This window comes from Talpa europaea (genome assembly GCF_964194135.1).
Source record: "Talpa europaea genome assembly, chromosome: 8".
Taxonomy (NCBI): domain Eukaryota; kingdom Metazoa; phylum Chordata; class Mammalia; order Eulipotyphla; family Talpidae; genus Talpa; species Talpa europaea.
This window is the reverse complement of record NC_140075.1, coordinates 71,444,486-71,466,450: the sequence shown is the minus strand read 5'-3', so window position 1 is coordinate 71,466,450 and position 21,965 is coordinate 71,444,486. Positions and strand designations below refer to the sequence as shown.

Sequence of the window (21,965 nt, the reverse complement as noted above, 5' to 3'; positions counted from 1 at the left end):
GTCTCACACGCTGCTCCCCTCAGCAGTGTATTTCAGTAGACCTGCCTGTTCTGCTCCGCACTCTGTCTCTGGTGAATCCTCTCACACACATCCTCTCCCCCCCACCCCCCACATCTCTGGCCTACATCCAGCTCTCGTATGCATAAATTAATAAAATAAATCTTAAAAAAAATTATTAAAAGGGCTTGAAGTTTGAAAAGGAAGAAAAAGTAAAAGAGGCTTAAAAATAAGACAAAATTATTTAATGCATTTGTGGGAAATTTTAGAGCTTGCATAAAGTATAAAAATTTAAGGCACAGTGAATAACTTAATATATGAACATTAAACTGACCACTGTTGGACAATAAGAGAATGTAAAATTCAAGAAACAAAACTTTCCTAAGTTGTTGCCTATCTTTTACTACAATTAGAAAAGTTTCAAAATCAATCCAGGGAGAGAGGATTCAGATCACCTTTAGATAGGCATGCCTTCACTGGATAACCAAGTTAAGTTGGAGGTACTATTTTGAAATTAAAAGCAAATTAGAGGAAAGATGGCAGGTTAGTATGTTGTAGAGTTACTGGTAAACTAATTTTATAATAATAATTACATAATCTGGATTAATCCTAAGTGATAATTCATACACAGGACTAAAATAAACTACTATATTATGAATCCACGTAATTCAAGATTCCTAATGAGTCTTTCCTAAATCCTTCCAATTTCAGTTGAACTTAGGGGCTAGATATTCATATTCTATTCATAATACATTTCCGTAACAGGCCATCTTGTATCTATGTTGAGTTTCTTTGAAGCCGTATTTTACATATACATATATTTAAGATTGAGAACTTAGTGCTAAGTAGATGCTTACTTACAATCAACCTATAAAAGCTCTTTAAGTTTATGAAGAGGCTTTAAGAGCAACATTTATGAAATACTTCACATAATCTTCCTTACCCATGTTTAGTTATAAATCAACATATATAGATACCTCAAGATTCTAAAAAAAATTAGGAGTACTTTTAGTTTCTTACATTATACTTTTGTAAGGCTTTGCAAACAGCACAATAGGTAGAGGGGTCAGATAAAAATAAGCCAACCTGGGTCAGATAAACTGTTCACTATTACTTCAAAGTGGTGAAAGAGAGGTAGTTTCATTATGCTACCACTGTACAATATTTAAGCCTCTAAAGGGTAAGTTTTCATCTGTCTCCTAGTCTCACCCCGCTCTCTGCAACTACTTGGCCCACAGGAGACATAAGGGACTGAATGAGTGACAAAGTCATGTGAATAATTATTAGGTGTTCCCACTTGAATACAAATACTAAAACCATTCCACATCTAGTGTTTTTAACACTCATAGCTAGTTATTTAAATAACAGAAAAAGAATGTAAGATTAAACTGCATAAAAAAATTAAAACCCATCTTAATATTTGGTGCTATAAACTTAACCACCTTTCCAAAAAATTATGTTAATCTCAAGGAAAGAAAATTCAAAGTGCTTTTATGTTGCTTTTATTGCACACACAGTAAGCCATCCTTAGTATGAAATTAATGGTTAGATATACAAATGTGTAAGACGAGAAAACCTGGCAAGGGGGAATCCTCATTTTGATTTGAGACAAATATAAACTCCAATTAGCCGTAATCAGCAACTTTTTTTCTTTTATACAAGTAACAGACAAGCTTGGTAATCTAACTCTTCTTAATTGGTGCTTAGGACTCTACAAAGTTCTTAACTTTTTTTAAAGATCATTTTGAAAACAAAGCATTAATTTGACATACAGTAAAAGCACAGTACAAATACCCAAATTTCAGATCTGGCTTTTGCTATATAAGAGTTTACAAATAAACATTTTTCCCTTTCCAGATAATAATTTAAAATATAAATAACTGTATTAAATCCCACTGACTACAGAATGTGAAAGTTCGTGGTATAAAAACAATAAAGTTAAAAGTTTGGTAGTCATTTCATTTTATGGTGGGACAGAGACTGGATTTTGTTTGCCTTCCATAATTACTTCACAGTCTCCCTCCATTTCAAAATTGAGATTCACAAATGAACTGGATACCATGGTTTCTGGCTGATCTGTTTGAATAATGGAATCAGCTTGCAGCTTATTCTGCTGGTACTGTCTTTCTGCTTCTTCAGACATCCTGTTTTCTTCTTCTTCTTCTTCTTCCTTAAGATAGGAAATATCAAAGATAGGTGAAATATAAATGTCCAAAAGGAATAGTATTTGTCCCCCCCTTTTAGCTGTGCCTTTTTATAAACCGAAAGAGTGTCATGTCCAATTTAGTTTGGTCTAATTAAAGCCAAGACATGTCTCCCTCTCTCCTGTTCCCAAGTTGGAATAAAAACTTCTGTATGCATGTTAAGAAAAAGCAAAGATTTTTTTAAAACACGATGCAGCACTGCTAAGCAAAGATGAGAATGAATTAACTCTGACAGGGGCTATTTCTTTTCAGTTTAATTCTAACCTAAATAAAAACTAGCAAACTGTATTACATCATCTCAATGTGGCCTATAAACTAAATGGTAAGCATAATTAATGTTCTCATAATCACCTACTATACAATTAAGCTGTTCTCAAGAAGTTTACAATCCAGGAGGGAAATTAAGACATGTAAAAACAGTATTAATAAAGAAAGGACTAAGCACCATAGAGAGTAAGAAAGAATTAATAACCTCTAGAACAATTAAATTCAGAGATGAGGTAGTATTTGTGTTGGTCCCTGCTGTATGTATAGTCAGTACAGAGAGACTAACCTGTCAGGAAGATTAATCTAGTGTTTGACAAAACAAGAGAGAGAGACCATTTAGGAGACTTTTACAAATAGGTAAGATGAGGTAATAAGGCTCTTCTAAATAAGGCTGGTAGTTTTAAAAAAACACTCATTTGTTCACAAAATAATTTTTAAACCACATCAACCACTGACAGTTCCAGATTCATCTTCAGCCATTTTCCCCCATTGTACTCTGTTCCCAGTGACAAAGTATTAGTCTTGCCATTTCTCAAAAAATGCAACATATCATTAGGTCTATATATTCTAGCTTTACCTGATTTGCCCACTTCATTTTCTTGAAGAATAATAAAAGATTCTAAGATTTATTTTCACACTCAGTAATACAAAGAGTTGTAGTAAGAATTTTATCTATTAACTCATTTCACACTTAGAACAACCCTAAGCATACATGCTGCTATTCTTCTGATTATAATAGGAAATTGAGGTTTATAGAGGTTATGTATATTGCCCATGGTGATAAAGTTAAAGCTCTAGAACTAGAATATAGTTTCAAACCCTTGGATCTTAAGCACTAAAGCATTCTCACTCTTTAAGGCTAAACTCATTTCAGCTCCACCCTAAGATCTAAGTACAACACATCTGCAAACAGCATTTTGTGCTTTAACACTGACACTTACACATTTCTAATAATTTTCTGTGCATCACATCTACTCTAATTCTCCTACATCCAGTCTCTGTCCTAAGTACAGAGACTAGTTCTTTATCTTAAAATTGGAATTACAATCCAAAGAGAGGTTTGTGAAGATTAAATAATGTATATGGGAACTCAAAGCACTTAATACAAATGAAATCTTACTTTTACACATAGACCCTAAGGCAATTTTGTATTAAAAATTCTAAAAGGTGTGCTAATTTGATACATAAATGACTAGAATAAAATGTGTAGCGTGAGGGCGTTAATTTAGGCAGCTAGAAGGATCCTGTGTATTCATTATGCAATGCATGAGGTTATAAACCAAACGGATTCATGAAAATATAAAAAGGAGACACACCTCCTTCTTCATCCGGTAATACTCATCAATGGCATACTGGTATTTTGGGGTGCTGATGCCCAAAACAGATGCAATCTTCTCTCCAAGAAAGTCACACACTAAAGATACAAAAGTTAAATGGCTTACACAGTTCCATAAACATTTCTTGAGCACTTCCAATGTGCAAGACATTATACGAATGCAAAATGCTACTTCCTGCCCTCAAGGAACTTATGTACACTTAGTGTATCTGGTCCATCTACTTTCTCTGATTTCCCCCAAGAAGCAACAGTGACTCCTTTTGGGCTCCCAAAGCCCAGCACTGCTCATATCTCTTACTACAATTTATCACAAGGTATTATAATAATCTGTTACATGTCTTTCTTCAAGAAAAATGTATATACCCTTAGTTACTCTTAAAAAAGGGGTAGGATGTCACTGGGCTGGAGGAGAGGAACTTGTATTATTAACCTCAATGACTGCTTGCCATGTGCCAGGCACTATGAATAGAGAGATTACAGAATTTGCCCAAGTTGACAAAGCAGATTCAAAATCCAGTCCAAGTTTTAATATAAATCTCATGTTCTTTTCATTACCCTCAGACTATATAGCATATATTGAGTGTTCAGGAAATGTTGAATGAATTACTATTCAAAATTAGATCTAATAAAAACAAAAATAGTAGTTATGAAGAAGTTAAAATTGAAAACAAAAGAAAGCTTTATAATTAAAAACCTATGTTTAGGGGCCTCCCCGGACAGCGGTTGAGAGCTGGGTTGCGAAGCTGCCCGCTGCTCCCTGGCCACCGGAGGAGGGTCCCACATGGAGCGCAGACCTCTCCTGCTGCCCACTGCTCCCCTCAGCAGTGTACTTCGGTCCTTCTGCCTGCTCTGCTCCCCGCTCTGGCTCTGGTGAATTCTCTCACCCTCCTGCGCTTCTGACTGTACCCAGTGCATGTATAAACAAAAAAAAAGGAAGGAAGGAAGGAGGGAAGGAGGGAAGGAGGGAAGGAGGGAAGGAGGGAAGGAGGGAAGGAGGTAGGGAAGGAGGGAAGGAGGGAAGGAGGTAGGGAAGGAGGGAAGGAGGGAAGGAGGGAAGGAGGGAGGGGAGGAGGGAAGGAAGGAAGGAAGGAAGAAAGAAAGAAAACATGCCTCTATATAAAAAAATAAATAAATAAATCAATAATAAAAATAAAAACCTATGTTTAGGACCTCCCTGGTAGTGCAAGGGTTAGGATGCAATCTGTGAAGCTATTTGCAGCCATTGCAGCACAAGTTCAATCCCTGGCCAGGAAGCTACCCATATGGCGCAGTAGACCTCTCCTGACTCGCCCGCTGCTCCCCTCAGCAGTGTATTTCGGTACATCTGCCTTTTCTGTTACCCACTCTGTCTCTGGTGAATCCTATCAGCCCCCACACCTCTGGCCTGTATCCCAGTTCTTATATGCATAAATAAATAAAACTTTAAAAAAATAAATAAATAAAAACCTATGTTTAAAGTTAGTATATTTAAGTAATCAGTTAATAATTTCCTTCAAATATCACTTAGTGATATCTCAACTTAAGAAATGAAATATTAATGAAATAAAAAATAAATGAATTATAATTACACACTTCAGAATAACTAGTCAAAGAACAAGAATGGTATCAATAAGGAACCAAATGATCAAACAGTGAACGAAAGATTCAAGAATGTAAAAATCTTGTCTACATTAATAAAGCCATTTTTTAGTACTAAAAAAACACAGCTGGAAGGTGAAAAATATTTTAGGGTAAAGCACAAGCTCGATTAATATCTTCCAATGTTAGCTAGAGATTGAGAACAAAGTGATTAATTCTCTTTGGAAATATTCATTTGGCAGAGCTTCCGTTCTTCAAGCACATTACAGTAAGTAGTTATACATTAATATTCAAACAGGAAAGCAATACCTGAGAGGGTTGATGTTGCAGCACGAAGCATGTAAAACCATAAGTAAGGGCCCCAGGTAAGTTTTGTCTGCAACAAGAAGTCAAGTTAGCAACATTCATACCTAAGCTCAGTCCATATATTTAGGAAAGAATGAAGCAGTCAGAAACTTTGTGGGCACCTAAGGTATTCTAGAAACAGGACTGCAAGGAGACTATATAATCTAATCCAAAGTTAAAGTTCTATAGGCAATATTCCACAAAAAACATTTTACATTCACTCTTACAACTACCTTATAACTCCAACCACCTTAAACATGGAATAACCAAAAAAGCAGCAGTCACTGAGAAAGAATTACAATATCATAGTTGATTATTTATGAGCTGATAACCCAGAGCTCTCCTTTCTACTATCCTGCTTCTTTTTTTCTTCATTGTTCATAGCACATTAAAGAGAATATTCAATCAGTGGAAAGGGAACTTAAGAAATCGTATAACACAACACACTAGTGCTATAATGTGGATATTAAGATTCAGAGAATTAAGCAGGATAAGTAAGGGCATAGCAAATTAACTTTCAATAGTAAGGGAAATAAGTGACTAATAAGTAGCAACATTAGTTTTGTTTCTTTAAAGATTAAAAAGGGGGGCCTCCCCGGTGGCGCAGCGGTTGAGCGCTGGGTTGCGAAACTGCGCGCAGCCTCTGCGGCGCCGGTTCGATCCCCGGCTGCTCCCAGGCCACTGGAGGAGGGTCCCACATGGCGTGCAGACCTCTCCTGCCGCCCGCTGCTCCCCTCAGCAGTGTACTTCGGTCCTTCTGCCTGCTCTGCTCCCCGCTCTGGCTCTGGTGAATTCTCTCACCCTCCCGCGCTTCTGACTGTACCCAGTGCATGTATAAACAAAACAAACAAACAAACCAGCAAACAAATAAATAAAGCATGCCTCTATAAAAAAAAAAAAAAAATAAAGATTAAAAAGGGATTAGGCCATAAAACATAAGACACATTCAGAGTACATTTATAGACCAAAACCAGTGGCTGAATGAAATCCACACTGCACAACTACGTAGTAAATCTTGGTGCCATCATTCCCATAGAATATATTTGGAAGCTTGCCAGATAAATAGTAGTTTGTCTCTGTAATCAGTAATATAAGCATGTGTCATTGTACCAATATTTGTTTATCAAACATAGTATAGAGCCTGCACTCAAATACATTGTAATTGTTTTAACACTGATTCTCTTCTCAGGGCGGGCAGAAAAGGTGAACTTACAATCTTTTCAGCTAAGACATGTTAATGACTATATGAGCATTAAAAAAAAAACACAAAAATATCTGTAACACTGAAAAGTGTACATACTAAAAACAACTCTTCTGTTGGTGAAATAGAAGTTTCTGCTTTTTCTGATATCTAAAAATGATGAGATGGACAGTTTCAGTGTTATTTCCTTTTCTTCCTGGTTAAGGCTAATTTTTTTTACCTGAGGGTTTTCAAAGTCATTTTGAGTGGCCACTGTGTATGTCAACTTTATTTCCCAAGTTAATGAAAAAAATTAAGTCACGTATTCTAAATATCAAAAAATATATCTGCAAGAATAAAGCAGAGAGGAGACATACATGCTAATTTCTATAAATGTCCAAGTAAACAAATGCATTTAACTAAGAAAATACTGTTTATTTCTGATTTCCTAAACCAAATCTGCTCTATTTTCTATATTAAGAGCAAGAGGCATCTCTCATGTAGAGAGATGGGTTACTTTAGGGGTTCTGTTTAAGATTCTCCAACCTCAGTGTTTATAGTTTTTAATAGCAAATAGGACTGCAGAAATGTAAGGAGTAGAACCAATTTTTGTAACACATGGCTTACAGAGCCAAGAAGCCACTTAGAAAAGGAATAAGAAGCTTTCAGTGGAAAGCTTTTATTTCTCAGTAGACCATTTCTCCTGGGGTTCCTTCTAAGAGAAAATAATTGCTAATATCCAGACTGTGACTACCAGAGTGAAATCTGTTCCAGAGGTAAGAAAATGGATAAGGATTCCTGAGTAACATCTATCATTATCATACATAATTATACAGAATGAATTTATAGGACTCGTTATTTAGACACTGACCATACAATCAACAGGTGACTCAAACACCTATGCTAGAATCCCACCAATGCCAGTCACTACACCACCACCATCCCAGCAACAGGAGAAACAGAACAAGATTTTGGGTCTTTAAGACTCCCAGCTTACGGTGCAAAATAAGTTGATTCATTCTTTTCTCCAAAAATTTAAGTATCCATCTCTTTCTTAGTAGACAACTATTAAAACTAAATGGATTTTCATCTGTTCTACTCCCCACTCTGTCTCTGGTGAATCCTCTCACCCTCCCCACACCTCTGGCCTACGCCCCAGGTCTTATATGCATAAATAAAGAAAGACAGACTTGCTGGATTTTGTTTTTAAACAGTTTACTTTTTAGATTGTAACAGTAATGTTTATTTATTTTGGAATGTTTAGAATATGGAGCAAAGTATAAAAACAACAAATTCATTTTTCTATCACCCACAAATAAATATCTTTAACATTTTAGTGTATTTTCCCAGTCTTTTCCTAAACATAGTTTTTAACAACATTGTACTTTCTCTAGTCTATAGTTTTTCCCATTTACTATACTGAAATTAATTAAGCATAGTTCCCAGATGTTTAAATTCCTAAGGGCAGAATTACTAGGCCAAAAATATTATCATTTGAAAAGCTTTTCCTCACACCGTGAAACTTCACACCAGAAAATTTACCAATATTCAATAACAATGGATGAGACTGTCCATTCCTTTTTATTCTCACAACAGCATATTGCCTATTCTTTTTCTTTTTAAGAACTTGACAGGCAAAAAATGAGCTCAGATGATTGATTTCTGACTATTTCAAAAGCTACTGGTCCATTTACATATGTACATTACATACATAACCAAAATTTATATATATATAAATATATATATATATACACACATACACACATATATACACACACACAGATATACACTTATTTGAGGACCCTACTAGAAACTAAATCAACGGTTAAAGGAATTAGAGGACATATATTTATTTTTAATGTACACCTAAGAAAATATTTACCATAAGATTGTAAAAAGATCTAGCTCTCCATTTCTTATTTTCTATTATCATATGCCAATAGTATTATTCTTAGATCTTTATTTTAAATATCATGCTTTTTTCCTCCAATTGGGTCTATTTTATAAATCTACTATGTAAATACAGAATAATATCTTCCAAATTCTTTTGTCACATCAGATTTATGACACATTGGAAGCAAATAGAAAATAAAAAGTCAGCTCTTCACATTAAGCAAAGCCAGAATTGCCTTTAGTTATTAACCCCCATTAAGATGGCTTTTATGAAATAAAAACAACATATAAACATGCTGACAAAGATGTAGAAAAAAATGGAACCTCTGTACACAGTTGGTAGTAATGTAAAACTAGCAGAGACCCTATGGAAGGTCCTCAAAAAATTAAAAACAGGGTCTCCCTGGTGGCCTGGGGTGAAGTTTCAGTGCTATTACTGCCAAGGCATGAGTTCAATCCCTGGCCAGACCCAATTAAAATCTATAGAATTCCCCACCTAACAACAAAAAAATATACATTTTCCTCCGGTACTCCTCAAAAACAGATCATATTTTAGGTCATAAAACAAATGTCAATAATTTTTTTTAAAGATTTATTTATTTATACAAGAACTGGGGTATAGTCAGAGGCGTGGGAGGGTGAGAGAATTCACCAGAGACAGAGTGGGGAGCAAAACAGGCAGACAGACCAAAGACACTGCTGAGGGGAGCAGCGGGCAAGGCAGGAGAGGTCTGCGGCGCCATGTGGGTTTCTCCCTGGCCAGCCAGGAATCAAATCCCCGCTACAGAGGCTACAGGCAGCTTCACAGCACGGCGCTCAACCTGCTGCGCCACCGGGGAGGCCCTGTCAATAAATTTTAAAGGATAGAAATAATCTAAAGTATGTCCTCAACCACAGTGGAAAAAATGGGGGAAACTCACAAATATGAGCGAAGTAGATAAGATACTCTTTATAAAGAACAAAAAATCACATGATCATCTCAAGTAAGGTACAAAGTGTAATTGACAAAATTCAACAACTCATCATGATTAAAAAACAATCTCAACCTATGAAAATAGAGAAGTTTTTCAAACAGAGGTCATCTATAGACTACCCATAGCTACATCATACTTAATGATGTAAGACTTAACAGTTTCCCCATAAGATTTAGAACAAAACAAGGATGATGTCCACTCTTACCACTTCTATTCAACACTGTAATGAAGGTTCCAGTTAGGGAAACTAGACAAGAAAATGAAATAAAAGGCAGTTCTATACACTGGCAATGAATAATCTGAAAATAATATTAAAAAAACAATTCACTCACAATAACATCAAAAAGAATAAAATACATAGAAATAAATTTAAGAAGAACATAACTTATCCTCTGAAAATTATAAAATACTATAGAAAAATTAAAGGAAACCCTAATAAAAGATTCATGAATCAAGACTTGATTTATTAAGATGGCAATATTCCAAATTTATCTAGTTCAACACAATCCCAGCTTGTTTCTTTGCAGAAATTGACACGAGGATTCTAAAATTCATATGCAACTGCAAGGGCCCCTAAGAGCTAAAACACAATGTAGGAGGAAAATGTAGGAGTCCTCCTTCCCAATTTCAAAGTGTACTACAAAGCAACAGTAATCAAGGTAGTGTAGTACTGACATAAGGATAAACACATATAAATACACTGACGCAGAAGAGAAGATCTAGAAGAAAAACCATGCTCTATGGTGAAATGATTTTTGAAAAGAGTACAAAATTCACCTAAGGGGAAAAGAATGGGACAGCTGGAAAACCACATGCAAAAGAATGAGGTGGCATCTTTCCTTCAATCTCACAGTATACAAAAGTTAAAATAAATCTAAGACCTAAACATAAGAGCTAAAATTATGAAATTCTTGAAAGAAAACAGGGATTAATCTTAATGATCTCATATTTGGCAAGGGATTTTTAGATTTGACAAAAGAGAAATGGGTAACTAGTAGTTTATCAAAATTTAAAACTTCTATACTTCAAAAGGTAACATCAAGAAAGTGAAGGGTAAACCACAGAGAAAATATATGCAAGCGACCTATCTGAATAAAGAATTAAATTCAGGGCCTCCACGGTGGCGCAGCGGTTGAGCGCTGGGTTGCGAAGCTGCCCGCGGCCTCTGCGACGCCGGTTCGATCCCCGGCTGCTCCCCGGCCACCGGAGGAGGATCCCACATGGCGCGCAGACCTCTCCTGCCACCCGCTGCTCCCCTCAGCAGTGTACTTCGGTCCTTCTGCCTGCTCTGCTGCCCGCTCTGGCTCTGGTGAATTCTCTCGCCCTCCCGCGCTTCTGACTGTACCCAGTGCATGTATGACCAAACCAAAACAAAACAAGGAAACAAATAAATAAAACATGCCTCTATAAATAAATAAATAAATAAATAAAATTTTAAAAAAGAATTAAATTCAGAATTTATGAATTTTTACAATTCAATAAAAGTACAAATAATGCAACATAAAGATGGGCAAAGGATGTGAATAAAGATTTCTCTAAGAATGATACACAAATGGCCAAAAAGCAGATGAAAGATGCTCATTATTGGTCATCAGAGAAATGCAAATCAAAAGCACAATAAGAGGGCCTCCCTGGTGGCACAAGGGGTTAAATCTCAGCACCATGAAGCTATCAGCAGCCATTGCAGCATGAGTTCAATCCCCAGCCAGGGAGCTAATCCACATGGTACAGCAGACCTCTCCTGTCTTGCCCACCGCTCCCCTCAGCAGTGTATTTCAGTAGATCCACCTATTCTGTTCCCCACTTTGTCTCTGGTTAATCCTCTCACCCCCCTCCCCCCACACCTCTGGCCTACACCTCAGCTCTTGCATGCATAAATCAGAAAATCTTAAAAAGAAAACACAATAAGATACCATTTCACATCCACTAGGATGTGAGACTAAATAAGAGGTAATAGAAAGTACTGAATGAGTATGTGGAGAAAACAGAACCCTCATAGAATGGTGGCAAGAATATAAAATGGTGCAGCCACTTTGGAGAAGAGTTTGGCAGTTTCTCAAGTAATTAATATGGAGTCACCAGATGACCCAGCAATTCCACAATTAGGTACCCAGGCAAGAGAAATGAAAACACGTATTTGAACAAAAACCTATACACAAATGTTCATAGCAGCATTATTCTTAATAGCCAAAAGGTAACAACCTAAATATCCATAAACTATCAAATGTGGTATATCAAAAAGGGATTGAAGTTTTGACACATATTAATATGACAAGGATGAAAACATGCTAGGCGAAAGAAGCCAGTAACAAAAAAATCATTAATCTATATGAAAGGATGTTAATCTATATGAAAGCATTAATCTATATGAAACCATGTTCATAATAGGAAAACCTATAGATAGAATATAGATTGGTGGTTATAGGGGCCTGGGGAAGTGGGAGGATAGGGAATGATAATTAATGGGTACTGTGTTTCTTTCTGAAGTAATGCAAATATACTATACTCAAGATTCTCATATCATTGTATACACTAAAAACCACTGAACAGTACAATCTTTAAATTGGTGAATTGTCTGTTGTGTGAACTTTCTCAATAAAGCTTTAAAAAAGAATAAAGCATTAGGAAAGAATACATTTTTTTCTATGCAATGCCTTTATTGTCAGTTTCTATGTAAACAGAGGGCAACTTTGGAGACAATGATTTGTAAAGACATACCGACATACAAAAATTTATACAAATAAGAACTAACCCCTTCAAACTAAGTGAAAATAATGATATTTATCCAACTTCTTCCATTGGTGAAACACCTCTGCAATATTCTATATGCATCTGGAATTGCTTCAGAATATGTTGCACAGTGCTTTGAATATATTCTATAGAAGAGAACCTGATCTGATTTTTTAAAATAACCAAAATTTATTTAGTCAAATCTGATTGCAAAAAAACCTAGTAATAACATTTTTTTTTAATCAAAAAAATTTAATAATTTTCTATTCTACTGTGCTTTTTTCCTTCATAGCACTTACATAGTCTGGTAATTACAGTACATATTTGCTTATTGCCTGTCCGTCCCCTTGCGTATAAAGGAAGAAATTTATATTATCCATTGCTGCATATAACCAGTGCTAAAACAGCACCTGTTAGAAAGTTAGTAAATATTTGATCAATTGAACTTTCAAAATGATTACCTAGAATGGTAACATTCCTTCTCAAAAAACGTATGGCTTATCTTTTATAATTTTATTGTCACATGTAATTTATAAATTCTATATGTAGCTGGAGAGGCACATAAAGTTAACAACTAAACACGCCTATCTTCTGTTCAAAACTAGAGGCAATTAAAAAAAAACCCCAAAACTGACAACTCCTAAGTTTTGGGTAGTAACTATCATGGCAGTATAGACTTTAATGCAAAGGAACCTGGGGCCTCCCCAGTGGCGCAGGGGGTTGAGCGCAGTGCTGTGAAGTTGTCTGCCACATCTGCATCAGGGGTTCAATTCCCAGCCGGCCAGGGAGATTCCAACATGGCAAAGCAGACCTCTCCTGATGTGCCCACTGCTCCCCTCAGCAGTGTATTTCAGTCCTTTTGCCTGTTCTGCTCCCTGCTCTGTCTCTGGTGAATCCTCTCACCCTCCTGCGCCTCTGGCCTATACCCCAGCTCTTGTATAAAAATAAATAAATCTTAAAAAAAAAAACAACAACAACAACAAAGGAACTGGAATTCAGGCCCTCTATCAAGTAAGTTAAATCTTTTTTTTTGTTGTTGGACCCTCGCCGGTGGCCGGGGAACGAACCGGTGCTGCAGAGGCTGCAGGCAGCCTCACAATCCAGCCCTCAACCGCTGCGCCACCAGGAGAGGCCCCGAGTAAGTTAAATCTTAAGGAAACCTATCCACACTGAGAAAAAACTCTAATTCTCAAAAAACAAAACTATTTCTGACTACTGTAATGCAGGAAAATTTCCATTCATATTATAAGATTTTTTTCATATGCCTATGCAATCATAATGCATAAGCAAAACTATGCACAATACATAGTTTTATAATCAGAATACAGTTGATTTAAAGCTCAAAAGGCCCCTTCCATTCAATGTTTAAGGGAAAACAAATTAAACAAAACCCACTCACAAAAGGATCATGTGTATTAAACCTACCGGATCAACAGTGGGTAAAACATCTTTCTTCTCCACGCTGTCAACTTCATCTTCATCTGTGCTATATTCTTCCATTGTTTCACCACTAACAAAGTGGATGACTCTCCTTGGAACTTTCTTCTTTTTTCCTATGACTCCCAGCTCTACAGTCTCAAAGCCTCTTTCATTACTCATCTAATGTCAATAAAAATTAAGAAAATGGAGAGTTTTAAGTGAGATTTTCTTGTAAACCTATACAAGTGTATAAATGTTATATACTTAGTTTAATAATAAAGTAAACATCTACATACTCATCACCAAGATTAAAAGATAGAATCTAAGCAATTAAACTTTTTGTTTAAGTCAACAGCTAAGAAACCAAGCACTATACTTCAAGTCATGGCAATTCCAATGTTGTATATGTAAAGAGATGATGGACATCAATTATCTTAATGAATAACGGTAATTATGGAAGGATCTGTGTATAATATCAAAGAAAAATCACACAGACACACATATACCTATGTTAGATTCATTAAATAAAATTATTTATTTATTTATTTATTTGTTTTTGTTTGTTTTTGTTTATACATGCACTGGGTACAGTCAGAAGCGCAGGAGGGTGAGAGAATTCACCAGAGCCAGAGCGGGGAGCAGAGCAGGCAGAAGGACCGAAGTACACTGCTGAGGGGAGCAGTGGGCGGCAGGAGAGGTCTGCGCGCCATGTGGGACCCTCCTCCATGTGGGACCCTCCTCCGGTAGCCGGGGAGCAGCCGGGGATCGAACCGGCGCCGCAGAGGGCAGCTTCGCAACCCAGCGCTCCACCGGGGAGGCCCTAAATAAAAATTTTTATCAAAGGACTCTCTTCTAAGTCTTGGATCTGATCTTAATTATGTGTGAGCAGAACAAAATCAGTTCAGCTTAACTCTGAACCTCTCCTTTTCTCAAAACAGGAGTACACGGGGCCTCCCTGGTGGCACAATGGATAAAGTCTCAGTGCTATCAAGCTACCCTTAGCCACTGCAGCATGTGTTCAATCCCTGGCTAGGGAGCTAACCCAAGGACCTCACCTGTCTTGCCCGCTGATCCCCTCAGCAGTGTATGTCAGTAGATCCGCCTGTTCTACTCCCCTCTTGGTCTCTGGTGAATCACCCTCCTGCCCCAACACCTCTGTCCTATACCCCAGTTCTTCTATGCATAAATAAAGAAAAAAGATAAATCTTAAAAAAAAAAAACAAAAACAGGAGTACAAAATTCAAATGTTTTTTAGGACAAAACAGGTATCAAATATGAGTACAAGTTACATAGAGAAGGGTGGACCTTATGGAAAAGCATGTCCCAACTAAAAAATATTTAAAAGCACTACGCAGGCCAAATAAAACTCTTTTTTTGTAAATCAAATCTGTTTTTTTTTTAATATTTAAAGGGCAGGTTTATTAGGGAAAGGGAAAGGGACAGGTTGCTAAGAGAGGCCTGCATAGTTGCAGGCGGGCAGCCTTGAGGAGAGCTGCCTCCACTGAAGGAAGACAGTGAAGAGAAGTCAGCATGGCACAGGTCATGGACAGGCAGGAAGCTGCTGCCCTGCAGAGGGAGAGAGTTGGTGAAAAGAAGCACCTGCATAGTCACAGGTGGAGTGCTGCCTGTAAATCAAATCCAGAAAGCAGGTCATCGGTATTCTATCTAAACAGTTTCCTTAGTCAACAATATATAGGTGACAACAAAGTTTTCCTGATGGTAATAATATTTTATTAATTTTAAAACTATAATTGCTTATGGAATTCTAATTACACACGAATTTCATTCCTAGGGGAATACTAATTTTACTCCATACATATAGCCTTGTTCCAATATTCATCAGAGTAAATACATATCGTACAGGAGGATGAAGAGCTTTTCACTGACATCTTGCCTCAAATTTAAACATCTAAGAAAGCCTTTATGGATTTTCTTACTACGAGATTTCAAAAAGGAACAGCACAAGTAATTATGACAATCTGGCAACAGTGGTTACTCTTAAGAACAGGTATAAAGATGAGGGAAGAGGTACCAGCAAGGGAGTAGCAAAGGTGGCTTTTATTCTTTTTGTATTTTGTGGTTTATTTTGTTATTGTGATGAGAATATACTCATGTATACCTGGTAGAATTTTAAAACTAAACGAAAGCAAAGTGATACAGGACCACAGAACTGTCATGAATGGAGACCATGTCTAGGATTACCTGGGACAGTCCACGGTCCAAAAGTTTCCTACAAAGAATTCTTATAGATAGGACCAAACATAGTTGTTTTTTGTTTTTTTTTTTAAAGATTTATTTATTTATTTATTTATACAAGCACTGGGTACAGTCAGAGACATGGGAGGGTGAGAGAATTCACCAGAGCCAGAGCAGAGAGTAGAACAGGCAGAGTAACGAAGTATACTGTTGAGGGGAGCAGCGGGCGGCAGGAGAGGTCTGCAAGCCATGTGGGACCCTCACCCGGAGGCTGGGGATCAAACTGGTGCTGCAGAGGCTGCGGGCAGCTTCGCAACCCAGCGCTCAACTGCTGCGCCACCAGGGAGGCCCCCAAACATAGTTTAAACCTGATTATTGTTCAACCACTAGCAAAGTTTTTGAACTGCAGTTGCAGAGATGGAATTAAACTGATAAAAACTTAGTGAACCAAAATTGCCTAATGATACAAGCATAAGTAACTTTATTTTCATGCATTGTTCCTCTTAGTTCTCTATGATTCTTCTTAGAAAATATCGATAGATGTGGTTCCTCTCTGTCCTTTACTTCCCAAAGGCAAGTTTAATCTTTAGTCAGGATATGAACTCAGTTACAGTCAACCCAAAGAATGCATGCACTTATCCATAGCATGGGTAGACATTGTCAGTTACAATGTAACTGCTGTACAGTGAACTAAGATCTGGATGGAATGGGCTACTTATGGATTAACCTGAAAAAAAAAAAAAAAAGAATACAATTCTCCCTAGCTTGTCCTGAGAGTTCAAACAAACCCCAAGCTTTAATAAAAGATGACAGTTCATTTATTGTGTCCATAAAAAAAATAGTCCACCCAAGCCCCCTTTCTTCCCCTCCTCATCTCTAGGCACAGGGAGTCATTTTGCCACAATCTCATTTATCCCCTTGAAATAAGATTTGGTTTATGATTGTCCTGACAGTAATGTTTTATTTGAAACATGAGTCAGCTTTTTCAATCTCTTTTTATAGGCAAGAGAAAGTCAGAGGAGCTGGGTTAGAACACCCGACATCACACTAACTGGATGGATGTCACTGTCAAGGAAACAGTTTCAATCAGTGAATAGAGCTAAGACCTTCACAGTACATCACCATTCCCCATTCCACCCCTACTGCATTCTATCCTCACTCCAACCCACCACAGCAGAGCAGAAGCAGCTTCTTATTGGTTTAATTTTTCCTTTCTCAAATACAGGCAAAAGAGAAGAGGTATATTTTCATTGGTTCAAGTACTGTATTTTCCTTAGACAATTTTAACAAGCCAAAACATTCTGGCTAGTCATAACAACCAATATAAACTTAGCTACTATCTCCATTAACTCTGAGTCTTGGCTACCCTTTCCAAAAGGTTAAAAATAAATTACAAAGGAAAAAGCTAAAATATGGCTCATATTTTTCATTCTAATAACTATAAACAGAACTTAGATTAATATTCTCTATACATAACATGTAATTAAAAATGATATTTTATTTGCTCTAATCACATGTCATACAAAAATTTTACTATTACTAAAGAGATTTTTATTTAAGACTAGTCATCTTTTATAAATTTAATCATTTTTGATAAAATAAAACCCAGGTTTTAGGTTTATCATCTGAACAAGTGAGCAAACTTATAAAGGTCAGAGTTTAATATTTACATTCTGAGAGCCCTGAACTCTGTGAAAGCAGTCATGGATAATACATAATAAATGGGTACAGCTATGTTCCAATAAAATTTTATACAAATGGGTGGTTGGCAGGATCTGGCCCATAGGCTATAATTCATCATCCCCTCATAACAAGAACCAGAAAGAAAAAAATCTGTGAAAGACAATCTACAATATGTGATTTCAACTTCTACCTGGGCATGCAAAGGTGAAGGAGACAATGAAGGAAAGTAATGATGGTTAATAACCAACCAGAAAATTATTTGGTACATAATTTCCAACAATTACAAATGCAAGTTTTTCTTTGAATTTTCCAAGCATTTCATTTTTACAGATGAACAGTAAACTGCAAGTAAGAAAAATTTCACTGCCAATTACACAAATTCCATTTTTAACAAACTCCAAATCCAAATCCGAGACAAAATTTGATAGTTTCGTAACATCAGGAAATTATGAGGTCTGATGTCAATAAAATGTCATTACATTTTATGATAAATTGGACTGTAGCTCTGCTTATCATGCACCTCAGGAACTGATTTAAATGTCAGTTTTCTTTTTTATATACTCTCATAGCACCCAGAATCTCTTCAAAATGTGTACTATACTTCGAACTTATTCTGTGACCTTCCCCAGGTAGGAGTAGCAGTGTGTAACCTCACTTGTTATATCCTTTAGCCTACTGTTCCTAGTACATCTTCAGTGGTAGGTAGCAGAGGTGCTCAATAAATGAATGATTAGCACTGAAATTTTAACTTCTTTAATAATATTAAGGCTAAGATTTTGATTAAAAGCCTGGTCCGAGAAGCTGGATAGACTGTCCCAACAGGTACTGTATGGCCTGGTTTGAGACCTAATTTTAAACTACATGGCTCTTACACCTTTTCCTACAAGGCATGTGGGATTTCTCAGTGGTAACAAATCAATGAAGAATTTAGAACTGCAGTCTCCTTCCCCTCAAATATCCACCTCACAGGCCTCTTCCCTCTTAGTGTGTTCAAACCCCAAGGCATCCCTGATATGCTTCTGCTTCAGGAATGTGAATGAAAGAGCAAAAAAGAAAAGTTAGAGCTCAGTTTCTATAGGATGAACCCACTCCAGTTTAAGGAGGAACAATTATAAACACACAGGAAATTCCAGAAAGAATATACCAAAAAGTCAATAGTTACTTTTGGGGAATGTGAATATGAGGAATTGGTGATAAGGGTATTCCTAGGACTTTTTGCTTTTTTGCTCTGCTGTTTAAATATCTATTATTTTTAAGCTAGAATGTGAAAATAACATTACACCACTAAACCAAAACAAAGACCCTCTCTTCAAACATTTATCTGGTAAATCAGTACAGATAAGCTTACTATGCTGCTGCTGAAATTCAAAGCTGCAGTAGTGATGAAAACAAATATGGAAAGAGGAAGAAAATGAAATAGAAAACACATCAAGCATTGTGGAATTAAAGGCTCAGTTCAAGGCCTCAGTTCAGGCCTCAACTCAACTGAAAATGAAATGTGGCTCCCGAATTAATTAGTGCTGTTTTGGATACCTTCTTGCAGGTTACCTTCTTCCTTCTGAAGTAGGAGGGAAAAAACAACAGAAATTCCATAGAAAAACTAGTATGTAGAAAAGTTTTTGTTAAAGCAAACTACATCTTGTACTGTAAAAGCTACACTCACATTCGGGCATCATTTTCTAGGAATCTGCAGTTTGGAGAAAATGTCTAATAATCCAGGTAGTCTCAAAAGTGAAGCTACTTAAAAGCCTCATTTACAATGAAGGTGAGAAGACTTCTACACAGAAGCAATTGGAGGTTTTGAATGGTCAAACCGTACACTCCTGAGCTGATTTTAATTAAAGCGATTCTACATTAGTCTTACTTGGTCAAAGATCCTACACTACTACTTAAGATCACCAAATCCAAAACCAAACAAACCTCCCAACCTTACCCGTTCAATACATTAACCACTAACCACAGGTTAATGCTCACTTGAAATGTGGGTGATTCCAAATGAGCCGTGCAGCGGGTGTAAAACCTACACAGAATTACCAAGACTTCGTACCAAAAAAAGCATGTAAAATATGATGTTGATAATTTTCACATTAATTACCTGTTGAATTGCTTGATAGTTAAATAAAATATATTAAAATTAATTTCACCCTGGCTTTTCACATTTCTAATATGGCCATTAGAAAATGCATAATTTACAATGCAGCTCGTATTACATCTCTAATTGGACAGCGCAGCCCTATGCCTTAGTTACCTCCGCAGCGAAATACGAATAAAACTCACCTCATTCAGCACTTTCAAGGTTTAAGTGAAATAGTATGGAAACGCTTGGCACAAAATTGCTATTAGTTAACTTAATGGCAGATGTCAAGGAGCAGACCACCAGCTACTTTAAGGACCACCTTTCCCGGACACGCCTTCCTTTTCCCAAGTCTGAAACTGGAGTCTCGCCTCAGGAAACCCGAGGCTGCGGCGGTCGAAAGAGTGGGGGGCTGTGCTGGGCGCCCGGCTTGGAGGGAGGCTCCCGCCCCTCGCCCCCCTGCCGGCGGGTGTCTCTGGAGTCGAGGCCGGGATACTGCGAAGAGGAGCCCCGCGACGCGCCTCCCGCGGGCGGCCTGCTCCGAGGAAGGCCGGGCAGGCCAAGGGAGCAGCCGGCAGACGCGGCGGAGAGGCGCCCGGGCTCTCCGGCCTCAGCCAGGTGACGCCGCCACCTCCCTCAGGGGCCGAACCTACCTGCGGCGCTGGTTCCCTGAACGCCGCGGCGGCCGCGGCTCCCGAGGCTGTGAGCGCGTCTCCGCCTTCCGCACGGCTCCCTGGCTCCCGCTCCATGGTCGTCGCCGCCACAGAGCTGCCGGCGCTGGCGAGACAGAACGTCGTGGCCGATAAGCCCGCTTCCATCCCCCGCCTCCCCGCCCGGGGGCTGGCCCAGCCGGCCGTCGGAAGGGGACTCACCCGCAGCGCCCGCCTCGGCCACTCCCGGCCGCGCCACAGCGGGAGGGACCCCGCGGCCCTGAGGGGCGGGGCCGGCTGGCGCCGCACCCACCAGGCTCCGCAACCCCAGTCGGCCGACGCCGCCGGGGAGGCGCGACTACCGAGCCGTGCAGGGCGGGGCCTCTGCAGCGGCGCTTCCGGCCCGGCCCGGCGCGAGTCGCCGCCGCCTGGCACCACCGTGACGTCATGCTCGTACCTGTACCTGGCGCCCGGCTTCGAGGACTGGGCAGCGCCTCGCGGCTGCTTGTTGCACAGTCGCCCTCCCACACTTTGGTTTTCCGCACTTGTAAGACGAGAGCAGTTTCCTAGTGTGCTTCCAAGGCTTGTGATGAGAGATGGCTGCTGAAAATATATTTTTAGATGTACGGCTCATGCTACCTATTCTGTTCCTAACACGGGTGACAGTCTAGCTGAAATACCTTCGAAATAAGAACCTCAAAGGTGAATTTTGCTTACACTTGGCTGAAATACTTCAGTATAACTGGAAAAGTTAAGTGAGACCCGAAGGTAAGCAAAGGATAGCAGTAAGCAAGCTCCCATTTTTGACAAGTATAGGAATACTTCGTTTTAGTGGCATTTGTGAGTTAAGAGGGGGTACCCTAGACAGTCCCCAAATTTCCCAAGAGGGAAATTAAACCAAATTTAAAAATCATGATAGCAGTAATTGCTGCTTTACCTTAAATTAGTAGGACCATGTCCGGATAAATGCTTTTTTATTGTAGTTTTAGTATGAAAATTTCTGGTCAATTTTCCCACAGATTGTAGAGGTAAGAAGTAAAATGCATTATTTTGGCTAGAAGGGGCCTTCATTTGGTACTTTAAATTCCATTTTCATGCCACTTAAAATTCAGAAATGCTCCTGAAGGTTATCACCTACTCTCTTACTCAGCATAGCATCAGCAAGCCTGATACCCCTTATATATTCCTTTTTCTCCTGTCCAAAGTTCTTTTTCCCTACTGTCTGCTTAATATTTTTGTATACTTTCTATCCTGAATATAACTATGATAAACAGCAAACCATAAACCTTAAAAACAAAAGCTGATCATTTGAAAAACATTTACCACTTAAAAATTGGAGTCACAATCTGTATTCTGGTAATAAAATCAAGTTAGCTTGTTGCTGAGGTAAACAAGTTAGTAACATGAGCTAATGCTGTTTAAAGGCATTAGCAAAGAAT

General features: G+C 38.2%; 1 protein-coding gene across 1 annotated transcript; it reads right to left on the bottom strand.

The window, feature by feature from the left end:
- Positions 1 to 1,960: 1,960 nt before the first annotated feature.
- On the bottom strand, positions 1,961 to 20,694 carry FAM177A1 (family with sequence similarity 177 member A1; the record flags this gene model as incomplete). Its single annotated transcript, XM_084241021.1, has 5 exons — positions 1,961 to 2,167; positions 3,785 to 3,882; positions 5,692 to 5,758; positions 13,930 to 14,103; positions 20,530 to 20,694. The coding sequence occupies 5 exons, from the start codon at positions 20,692 to 20,694 to the stop codon at positions 1,961 to 1,963; spliced, it is 711 nt and encodes a 236-aa protein (XP_084097147.1).
- Positions 20,695 to 21,965: the final 1,271 nt, after the last annotated feature.